Source organism: Littorina saxatilis, linkage group LG7 (assembly GCF_037325665.1).
Source record: "Littorina saxatilis isolate snail1 linkage group LG7, US_GU_Lsax_2.0, whole genome shotgun sequence".
NCBI lineage: Eukaryota > Metazoa > Mollusca > Gastropoda > Littorinimorpha > Littorinidae > Littorina > Littorina saxatilis.
In genome coordinates, this window is record NC_090251.1 from 32,918,846 (window position 1) to 32,931,090 (window position 12,245).

General features: G+C 43.2%; 1 protein-coding gene across 2 annotated transcripts in view; it reads right to left on the reverse strand.

Moving 5' to 3' along the window:
* Positions 1 to 328: 328 nt before the first annotated feature.
* The window catches only part of LOC138971217 (low-density lipoprotein receptor-related protein 4-like), a 111,038-nt gene continuing 99,121 nt past the window's right edge, over positions 329 to 12,245 (reverse strand). For both annotated transcript variants that reach the window (XM_070343894.1, XM_070343893.1), the window contains 3 exons: positions 7,192 to 7,282; positions 6,582 to 6,735; positions 329 to 5,698 (listed from right to left, as the gene is read on the reverse strand). In XM_070343894.1, coding sequence (XP_070199995.1) covers positions 5,468 to 5,698; positions 6,582 to 6,735; positions 7,192 to 7,282 — 476 coding nt within the window. In that variant the 3' untranslated portion in view covers positions 329 to 5,467. The remainder of the gene's footprint in view (positions 5,699 to 6,581; positions 6,736 to 7,191; positions 7,283 to 12,245) is intronic.

Below are 12,245 nucleotides of genomic sequence, written 5' to 3' on the forward strand. Positions count from 1 at the left end.
CATTTTTCCTCACAGTGAAATAATTAGAGCTATAAGCTGCCCAATAAAAAATTTCATATAATCCTTGCCGTTGTATACAGAAAAGTCACTTTTCCTTCTTCCTTTTTGAAAAAGTACAACTTTATTTGACAGTGTTCGAACCCCAAGAGGTTCTTATGACATCAAACCTCATTCAATATCATAGCCGGCCACCAACCCTAAAACAAAGCATAAAAAATCAATTTCTAAGATAAGGAAAACTAAAGCTTTCAAGATGTTGTCAGCGAGAGATAGTGACCCAGGGGAAAGGTATGATTCATACATTACAGATACAACACACAGACACCAAGACATTTTGTGATCTTTTTACTGATGAGATTCTGAAAATGGTGAATGATTGATACTGTGAGTTGGATGGCATGCACGGTGGCCAGGAACTTTCCATGACATCAAATATTAACAAAACATCATCAAAGCCATACAGTATTTACAAAACATCCATTCGCACTCCAGTCGTAACTTTGCAAGCAAACATTCTGGCAAGAGCAGACAAGTCCAAATTTTTTAAAATTGAATCAACAAAAAACTTTCTAAAAACTCTAAAGAGTGAATAAACTGCTACTTCCCCCCCCTCCCCCCCCCCCTCCCCTTGCAAAAAAAAATCAAGCCTTAAATATGTTACAGTAGAGTGATCAAGATCTGTTTTATGCAGAATAGTACAGTATTAGTAACATATGAACTGGCCACTGACATGAATTCATTAATAAAAGGTGTACACACTTTTTCTTCTCAAAAGATCAAAAATATAAAACAGTTGCAAGTGCAAGAGAACTACCCTGAAAAACAGATAAAACATTCACAACTAATGACAAAGTCAAGAATATAACAAGTCTAAATGCAGTCAGCAGTACAAACACCTCATGGTCCGGCGCCATTTCCAGATGCCATCAGTTCGCAGAGAGAAGACACTGGCTACCTGTGTTAGTGTTTGTTCCAGACTAGTCCTCTCAAGCTCTTCAACTGAAAGGAAGTCATTCAGGGATGTTGCCAGGATTTATTTTCTTCTGCAAGTTTGCCAAAAAGGCCATAAACATTTCAGCAACTTTCAAAAGTTTTCAGCAGTCCCGCTATAAAAAAAAAGTTTGGAAATTCAGCTGAAATGCCGGCAACTTTTTGGGCGATTGTAAAAATACAATTAGGCGTTATGCCGATTGCCGATACCAGGCAACAGCCCTGTCATCCACCACTTCACTTTGACCACACTGTGTACACTCAACCCATGCTGGCTCTTCTTGTCTCTTTCAGCAAAAGGTACACTTAGTTGCAAAGAAGAAAAATCAAATGATTTTGTGATCAAATACTAAATAGAAAGTCTAAAGAGAATCAAAACTAAACATGACTGCAGCACTAATGACCGCAAAGTAAAAAAAATGTTCTTCTTTTTGACAATGTCCAAAAGCTTAGTTTGATTTGTTCTCAAGTCAGCGATGAAGATAAGCATTATTCTTCATGTGCAGACTTAAGGATACAAAATAAACAACAAGCTATAACACATCGGTTGTTATATACCACAAATCTACACGAGTTCTGATCTTATACTTTAAGTACACTGGCCCTAAGAAAAGGTTAAATCACAACTTGCGTACAACTGTCCGACAGTCAAAAGTTACCATTCGGATGTTCTAAACAGACCCAAAATCACTGGTGAAGAACTCATACACAAACGCACACTCGAATGATTTTCAAAGAACTAAACTCTGCCAATCAAAGATGTTCACAAACTTCTGTTAAATCACAGTATTCTATTCTTCTTCATCTGTGTTCAATGGCTCTGCAACTCCCACGTACACTCATGTTTTTTGCACGAGCAAGTTTTTACCTGCCACAGTGTACAATACAAAGTACTTCTAGATGCAAAGCAAGGTCTTCAGACAAACATCTTTTCCCCATCTGAGGTGTAGTAGCAAAATTGATCAGCAGGTAACATTACACACTGTAATGCAGTTTCAAAGAGACAACTGAATGAGGAAAACATTACAAAGCAGTGACATTGACATTGAAAGAACAAGGCATGAACAGAACATTTCTTACAATACTGAGTATGATTTTATTTATTAAAGCTTTTATGTTTGATTCAATTGTGCTCTGTTTGGAAGACATGAAAACATTACCGATTGGTGGGAAAGATCTGATAACAAATTTCTTTATCTTAGACGATGATTCACAACTCTGATCACCTTGTAAAATGTAATTAATTTACCAAATCACATTTTGGTGAATACTGTGTGGACATAAACTACTCCTTCTTTCTCCTCAATTAGACAAAACTATAAGACGACAAAAGAAAGCATACCCATTATCAAAATAGTAAAGTTTTTTTTAAGCTGCAGAGATTTTAGTTAATATACAGTAGTTATGCATTGACCTCAAAATGGCAATTGCAGAAAGAAAAAAATTCCTATTAAAAAAAATCTGCTTTCTAACTAAAAATAAAAAAATAAAAAAATAAAAAAGTGTACTCAGCAACCAAACAAGGTCACCCTCTAACAGCACCATGAGGAAGTAAACCATATGTCTGGTTGCATTGTACATTTTCACTCACACAGGATTTTCCGATTCAGGTCAGCTTTCAAGTCCTGAAATCATGCTTTGGATATTATCACCTGAGATTTTGTAAAACGCTTGTCTTACATCACAACCACAAATCAGCAATTTCTTCAAAGGTATCTAGCTTAAAGGTACAGCCCTTCCTGCCTTGATGACGTCAACCACCACAATTCAGTCCAAGCTTTAAATGGGTTTTTCAGAGAGAAAGATTCCTCTGTTTTTCGTGTGTTTTTTTGTTGTTGCTTTTTCATTTTTACTCCTTGACTTGTTCTTCCTAGTTTACTAACTCATATTGTCAAGTCCATCATGAACATTTGTGTAATTTTGTATTGTTTGGGTCACGTAATTATAAGCTTTTGCTAGAGTTCATGCCCTTATTGTTTTGCAAATAATTGCTTCATGTTATCTCATTTGTATAACATTTTGTTTTAACAAAAGGGGTTAATTAAGACCACTTGGATAGGTACCAACATTCAACAGCCTCACTGCTTTCTGTCCAGTGTGGGAATATTTTATGATTTTATTTCACAGGTTGACATTTGTGTCATTTACAAGATTAACCCATCAAAAAATGTAGCACTCTGCACAAAAACCAAGCAGGGTATTGAATTGTGGTATGTGTCTCAAGTGGAAGATGTTCTTACCCCATGTAAAACCCTGGACAGATTTGTGGTGGTGCAAATAATTTTTGTGACAAAAAGGATGGTACCTCATTTAAACTAAAGGTGTATTTGATTTTGATCACAACCAACAAGTTAAATTCTTGGCGTCATCTTTGGAGAAAAAACACGAAGCGACAAAAATGTGCAGCCACAGATAACTTACATGCATACCCTACTATTTCTGTAACAAAAAGAAGACTTGACACTTTTCAATCCTATTGTGTATGTATCTCAAAAGTTACACAACTTAGACACAAACACACGCAAGCAGATACATACAGCCACACAAATACACACACATACATCCTACACACATGGCTAGATAAAAAATGTCACTGCATGGCAAAATGTTCACATGATTTCTTCTGATTTGATTCTCTTGGTGGGCTTTTTTCACGATTTGAAAAATCACAACCTCAGCTTGTATTTAATGATTATAATAAAACAAAAATGCAAACAAAACCAAAAGTATTCTACAAATACCCTGTTTAAAAAAACATGCTTTTAAAAACACTGCTTAATGCAGCAAGGTCCAAATACATTCATTGAACGACCACTTACAAAAGTTGTAAGCTTTGGAGGGAAAAAAAGTTCTTCCATAAAACTAATCTAAGGGGTTTGAAGGTAAACATTTGTCAGTGAGTGTGACTCCATTCCTTTCTCAAAAACTTTCATGCAAATAGTTACCCACTCTGTTCTGTAAAAATGTGATCAAAAACCATCTGTCTGGCAACAGAAATTAGTCAAACTAAAAAACGGCATCGATAAAACACCTCCATGTAAAACATCATCAAATAAAATGTGCAGCATCTTAATCAAATATAAAGACTTTCTTTCAATGAAAGAAAAATCACGATGTCATGAGTATATCTGTGTCAACAATAAATGCATTTTATAAAAAAAAGAGTAAGTTTGTCCCAAAGAGCCTGCCATTTATTGAAACTGCTTCCTTTAATTGCCAGAACAATCTTGTTTGAACATCTTATTACAACCTGACCTGATGGCTGAACCTAACTGTTGCAACAAGATTTTCAGACCAAGAACTTGGAAGACTTACATGGCCAAAAGATGCACAGTTTATTCATAAACATGGCCAAAAGATGCACAGTTTATTCATAAACATGGCCAAAAGATGCACAGTTTATTCATAAACATGGCCAAAAGATGCAGTTTATTCATAAACATGGCCAAAAGATGCACAGTTTATTCATAAACATGGCCAAAGACGCACAGTTTATTCATAAACATGGCCAAAAGATGCACAGTTGGTTCATAAACATGGCCAAAAGATGCACAGTTGGTTCATAAACATGCCCTGCTCATGAAAAAGTACACCTCATATTACAGAACACATTCTTCGTTCAACCCATTCACCATAGCTGTGATCACAATCACGCACAATGCAAAACCAGTATACGTACACTCAACAGTACATTTCTCTTCCTCTCATTTTGACTTTTAACATGCAACATGCAATAGCCACCCATGCTGTCTTCTCCCTTTAAGTACAAGCACACAGACTCCTTTCCACACATCAACATGAAGCATTGAAACATATGCCTTATGAACGTGTGTAAAATGTTGAAGACAGGAATAAGTTTATTTACACAGCACTCCTGCATCAAAAAGCGCCTCGACATTAGCAAACGACAAATTTATGCACCGATAAGTTTAAAATACTCAGCCATTTCAGTAGCAGAATATTTTTGTCCAATGTCTGTTTTATACACCGCGATGTCTTTCAGGATCGCATATGTGAAGCTGGCTTGAAGACGTCACTCTGGTTTTCACTTACAATGTTTTCAGACTTAGGTTCTAGACAGTAGAGCAAGACCTCACGTCACTTTTTCTGTTGAATGCAATCAACATAAACACACACTTGCTCTTTCATCGGAAAGGCTGCATAAGAAACCCATATGCTTTGCATAGCCTCTTGCTGACGTGCACTGTTGTGCTTGCAGAACACCCCTCCTCTCCGTTACCCAGCACCGTCAGTCCATTTGTGCCAACCTCGTGACCATCTTGTGCCCATTTCATAATGGTTTCGCTGAGAAAATAATTCCAGCCTTCAGTTTTTATACTCAGGTGTCATGTAATGTGTTTCACAAAAGAAATATCACAACACAACACGCTCGGCGTCCAGAGATTTCTCAAGTTTGTGCATGGCGCTGATCAAGAAAGAAATGTACACTTGCAGCAACACAAACTCCTGCCGACGTTCAAGTGTTGTCGACGTTTGTGTACGGGACTTGCGGTTTGACCATAGGCTCTTCTTCTGTCTTTGGTCGCAGCTTAAAACAGCTGTGCATGACGTATCGTTCGTTGGCGTCTGCCACAATATCTTTCTTGCCTCGAGACGAGGCGTTAGCGTCTTTGTTGTGCACTACAAGCGCTGTTGTTTCCCCGTTGAGCAAAGAGTCACCGTCAGGGGGATGTACTGTTAACCGCTCCTGCAGGCAGAAGAGAAAAATAGTCTTAAATGCCGACAAGACAAGTTAGAGCACAGCATGAAAAGTGTTTATCATCTCTGTCCAATCATTGTCATAAAAGTCTGTCGTCTTTAAAATGATATAGTTTCAAAATTCTCACTCAACAGTCTCTTTTGCTTTCAACTACAGTTCAACAACCGTTTAGGTCCCCCCAATAGTTTTTAAGATCGTCTCTTCATTATGTCTGCAAATTCCCCCCCATTTAAAGTCCACGTTTGAAGATCTCAAAATGTAAGACTTTCCTGCAATTCAAAGCCTTGCTTTTTCTGATATCCTGTTGATAACTTCACTGTAAAGACTCACTCCCTTTTAAGACATGATCGGCTCCGATATTTTGTGTGTTTATCCTTGTTTATTGTATTAATCGTTCTGTTAACTATCCTTGTTTATTGTATTAATCGTTCTGTTAACTATCCTTGTTTATTGTATTAATCGTTCTCTTAACTATCCTATCTTGCTTTTTGATTCTTGATTTTTGATCGCAACCAGGATTAGTGGAACCCGCCCCCTTTTGATACACCCAATTCAAGACTTCCCCCTTTTTAAGACCTTGGTTTATCAGAGTTTCTGTTCATAACCTATGTAAATGTATGACTACCCCCTTTTTAAGACCTTAGTTTATCAGAGTTTCTGTTCATAACCTATGTAAATGTATGACTGCCCCCTTTTTAAGACCTTGGTTTATCAGAGTTTCTGTTCATAACCTATGTAAATGTATGACTGCCCCCTTTTTAAGACCTTGGTTTATCCGAGTTTCTGTTCATAACCTTTGTAAATGTATGACTGCCTCCTTTTTAAGACCTAGATTTGTGTAGGTCTTAGAGGGGGGTTCCACTGTACTGACCTGACTGGAGTGAAACTTGAACATGTGCCAGCTGCGCACGGAGCGCTGGTCTGTGGAGTTGGAGTTGATGGTCTCGGTGCTGGTCTTCTGGTACGTGGGGTTGGCGTAGGTCAGCGTGCGGAACTCCTCCACGTTGTAGTGCCGCCTGCGATGCCTGACATCACCAACACAAGCACAGCATGTTCCAAAAGCTGTACCACATTCAAGGCTCAAACACCACTGTTACTCCGTAATTTTGTCCTTGAAGATATTTCACCATCAGGGTATACTTATTGTATCTTTTTATGCATTTGAGAAAAAGGTTTGCAATCAAAACACATTGGTGGCCCCCAAAAAAACTAAAAACAAACTCCACAAAATCTCAAAAACAAAATTTAAAATAACAAAACAACACTAACAACAAAACTTACAACAAAGCAGAGATCTTATTCTTATCTTTGACACTAGTTTTATATTTTTCTCACTATTCTTTATGAAAAATTTCTTCCTTCCCTGAAATCAATTCAAATTCAACACAATTACACGAATGACACTTAGCTGGTGTGAGGTAATCTAACATGAAACCATAGCCTATGTCTATGTGTAACATTGCGTGAGATTTGTATCTTACCTTCTCCACATGAGGAAAACGATGACGACGCAGACAATGACGAGAAGCAGGATGATGCCCAGAGCGATGTAAGCCCCTTGTACGCCTGTATCTGGTGACAGTAATGCTCAGTTAAATCAGTGCTTAATTTCAATGAGGACATTATTTAATTAAAATTAAAAAACAAACAAACAGTGGTTTAATCAATTATCAACATAAGCAGAATCAACAACAAGCCATACGTTTCTAGTGGTGATCCTAAAGTGCAAACAAATGATGATTTCTTGGATGAAGACTTTTACATAGATTGTACTACTCTTTTATTTAAAGTTATAAGCTAAATGCATAAACAAAATGTAAAATGGCAAGACAACAGGACATCAGAATGCAAAATGAGTCAGAGAGAGAGAGAGAGAGAGAGAGAGAGAGAGAGAGAGAGAGAGAGAGAGAGAGAGAGAGAGAGTAAGCATACTGTTCAAATTTATGTTATTATTTAATCAGAATGACACTTGGACTTGATTGATTTTAATCAAAAATTTTTAATTAAATTTTCATTTGATTAATATACTTACCCGAGTCACATATTTAGCATTGACGCAGTCGATAGCTAAGGTGTCTGAAACGCTATCCCGCCTATAGACTAAGGGAAGCAACCCAAGCTAAAAAAGTAGCAAGCTTGCTACCCTGGGTTGCCTCCCGTAGCGTATCACGCCACAGATCTCGTACCCGGTACGAGACACCCTCATTCGACTTCTAGAATACAAAGAAACTAAAAGCGGGGAAGGTGGGAGGGAATTACCTATGTGACTCGGGTAAGTATATTAATCAAATGAAAATTTAATTAAAAATTTTCGATTAAATTACATATTCTTACTCCGAGTCACATATTTAGCAGATAACTCCAACAAGGTGGTGGGTAAGATCAAAAAGTTCAAACTCACTCTAAAGTTCTGGAGAGACAAAAACCAGCTGCCGCCAAGGAAGGAATGGGCCGAGACCCATCCTGACAGAGGGCAGCAATGTCTGCAGAACCTGATAAGACAAAATCCTAGCGCCAGAAGCTGTGCGCAGGACATCATCCAAACCTCATAGGCCAAAAAGGCCAAGGAGGAGGCCCAGGCCCTGGAAAAGAGCTCGGGCCGAGCCGAGGGAAAGATAGCATAAAGCTATGACAAGGCGGAGGGAAAGAAAATCCCTTGCCAAGAAACTGGCCCACTGCCAAAAGTCAGGAAAGGATCCCGTGAGAAAGAAACCACTGACTCACTCTAAACCCTTGCCAGGAACTGGCCCACTGCCAAAGGACAGAAACGGACCGAGAACCACCCTGATTGACAGCCCAGATGTCTCTCAGGCAAGAAATGCGAAAGACAACATCAGAGAGCCAGTAAGCTGTGCCCCGCACTTCTTCCAATCTTCTGAACCGTAAAACAGTCCGGAAAAGGACCCCAGTCTTGGATAAACCCGACCAAGTAGAGGGAAGGACAAGCTGCCCCCCCCCCCCCCCCTTAAATTGGAAGGAAATGCTAATGGCCTGGAAAGATCCGTGCGTAAGGTTGCCGGCTAAGCCCTGAAAAGGACCGACCCTCACGGAGACCATAAGGCAAACATGCCAAAGTAAGAAAACTTTGGGATGGAGTGAGGCCCAAAAGGCCCTTGAGAGAACAGTCAGCTCCAGAAGCGTGACCAAACTCCAAACTGGAAAGAGAGAGACGCCTGAGTACCAAGTACCAGAGTCCAACTCAATGAGCAAAACTCAAGGAAGACGGTCACCAGTCGTCCCCTGCCCATCCCTGCGAAAGCAGAGAGAGGGGTAAAAAAGAGGACGAAGCGACCTAAGGTAGTGCGTAAGCACCGGAAATGCGGACCCGCAGTGGCCAAATCCTAATGTGACCGGAGACCGGAAACAAAATGACAAAAGCCAGCGTGTTCGCAGAGCAGACTGCTTGTAGGTAATTGAAAATGAATAAAAAAAAACCAAAACAGAAAGAACGAGGCTGGTAAGAAAGACGGAAAACCGTGAAGCGAACCAGCCGTCAGACTCCCGAGACCAGAGTTCTCAGGAGAAAAAAGTAATAGTCATAGTTGCAAGTGAAAAAGGGGTGACCAGGCCGGAAGCCCAACCCAGCAGAAATAGTCCCAATTCACATCCTGCAAGCATGATGGAGCAGAGGAAGAGACGAAATCCGCAGTCACAAGAACCAAATTGCCTAAGTCGCAACACGACAGGCAGGAGACTATAACACAGGCTAAGGCCGAGAGCCTTGCTGCCCGTAGGCCGGCCATTGCACCAAAGTACCCAAAGTACACAGGCACAATAAGAAACCAAAAGTTTCGGCCGCCGAAAAAGATGCTGGCCTAGAGGCCAGCACCGAGAAAACTGGAACATTAGCTAGACCTCTGCCCAAAAAGGGGAGGAGTAGCCAAAAAACCTGAGAAAAAGTGACAAGCCAAGAATGACTTCTCAAACATGCATTGCCCAGACAATGCACCCTCAGGAAAATCTGAATGTTACTTCCGAGGCCAACTCAAGTGAACCTTAAGTTTGGACGAAACACCAGAACGCGTCTGATCGCTAGAGAAAGACAAAGTCAGACTCGGCGAAAGACAAACCTGGACCAAGTCCAGAAGCTCGTGGCAAAGAGAAAACGGGGAAGCCCAAAGGCAGAAACCCCCCTTTAAACGGAAATCGACCTCTCAGCACCCATACGCTGGGAAAAAGAAAGAATGTCGAAGCCCGAAGCCACAAGCACAAGGAAAGCAACAACCACCACCGCCAACGGATGAAATGGCTGTTGCTCCAGCCGAGGCTAAAACCCCGAAGCCCTAAGGCCAGCTGTTGTTTCAAAAACCCAGCGTACCTATGACGGCTGTGAAAGAAACAATCTCACCTGAGCTGAGGACTTAGGCCGCTTAGGCTGAGTCCGCTTAGGTATAGTCTGCTTAGGAGCGGCCTGCTTTTGCTGCTTTCGGATTGAAGCTCAAAAGAAGGGAACCGCTGTTCTCTGTTGGTCTCAATCCCCTGCTTCTGGCATGAGAGGCCAGGCTGCCGGAGAGAGACCGTCCACCAAGGATGACGATCTGAGAATGTTCCTTGTCGACTCCTCAGATAACCGGGAGTGGGCAAGAAACAAGTCCCTTCTGCACGAGACCGCATGGAAATAGTGCAGAGAGGACAGCCTCATCTGTGCCTCGTTCACCCTTGTAAGTGTGGAGAGGAGTGAGACACTTCCTCCGCGTCCTGCTCTTTACTAAGGGTAAAGGGCGCCAAGGAATCTGCCAGAGCGCGAGAAAGCGCCCGCAGGAGAGTCTCGGAAATGGAACTGAGTTCCAAAAGTTGTCAGCCCCCCTTCCTCAGAGAATAGGAGATTCTGCCCATAGAACGGCAGAACCGAATCCTTCCTCAACGGCTTCGTAAGAAGCGAAAGAAGTTCCGGCGTGACCGGAAACGGTGCACGCGGACGGGGAAAGGCCAACAGGAGGCTTCGAGACGACCTTGGCCAAGGCAACTTCCTCTGATCCGCTAAGGGCACGAAGGAGGAAGCCTGCGCAGGAGCGGCAAGGTATTCCGATGCCAGCTCCGAAGCTGAACCCTGAGGAACCAGCAACGAAACCGACGCCGGAGGCAACCCCCTGTCGAAGAGGGGGGCTTGGCGAAAAGGCAAAAAAGGCGAAAAGCTACTAAGGGTGATTCTTCAAACCAGAAGTAGCTGCTTCCTCTTTGCCAACCTGAAGTCCTTCCTGTTGGCAATCGATTGTGCTCATTCCCTAACTGAGAGGAGGATGAGAGGAATCAAAAACCAAGGAAAGTGGGAGAGAGGAGCTAGCGGCCACCACCGGAGTGTGTGGATGCTGCTGTCCCAACAGAGGCAAGAAGCCTGTATGCCCATAGGGCAAGCCTTGTTCGAAATTCACCGGCGACCAAACGGAAGCAGCGGGAACTGAACCAGAAAATCCGGGAGGAGCCGGAAGTGCGGCAGCAACAGCAGCGCTATGCCAAAGCTGGCGCTGAGCCACCTACGAGCTGAAGCTCGGAACCCAAAGGTAGGCCGTAGGCCAGAACCGGAAGTAACCTGTGCACTACCCGCTTGACCTACCTTCCTGCCAAGGCCGGAAGCGAAGCTGCCGGAAATGGCTGCCGTGCAAAGGGCAAAGCTCAAACCGGAAAGGGCCATGGGCTGCCCACACACCGATGAACTAACATTTCCAGCCGGAGCCGGAAGAGAAGCTGTCGCGGACGACTGCTTACGTATAGCGCAGCTCAAGCCGGATGAGATCATTATTTGTCCGCTTTCCAACGAGGCACTACTTCCGTGAACCGGAAGTGCAGCTGTCGCGTACGACTGCCGACGTAAGGCAAGGCTCGAACCGGACGTGACAGTAGCCTGTGCACTAACCAGTGAACCTACACTTCCGGCCGGAACCGGAAGAACAGCTGTCGCGGGCGACTGCTGCCGTAGGGCAAGGCTCGAACCGGACGTGACAGTAGTCTGTGCACTAGCCGGTGAACCTCTTACTTCCGGCCTGAGCCGGAAGCAGCTGTCGCGGACGACTGCTGACGTAAGTCGAAGCTCGAACCGGACGTGACAGTAGCCTGTGCACTAGCCAGTGAACCTCTTACTTCCGGCCGGAGCCGGAAGCAGCTGTCGCGGACGACTGCTGACGTAAGTCGAAGCTCGAACCGGACGTGACAGTAGCCTGTGCACTAGCCAGTGAACCTCTTACTTCCGGCCGGAGCCGGAAGCAGCTGTCGCGGACGACTGCTGACGTAAGTCGAAGCTCGAACCGGACGTGACAGTAGCCTGTGCACTAGCCAGTGAACCTCTTACTTCCGGCCGAAACTGGAAGCAGCTGTCGCGGACGACTGCTGACGTAAAGCGCAGCTCGAACCGGAGGGGACCATGGTCTGTCCGCAACCAGTGAACCACTACTTCCGGGAACCGGAAGTGCAGCTGCCGAAGACGGCCGCTGCGAGCACATACCTTGTACTGGCCGCGTCCCCGAAGGGACACGCTCAGGTGCACTCCCGCAAGCGGAAGCCACTGAGGCCGGCCACGAAGGGAAGCTTGTCCCAGCGA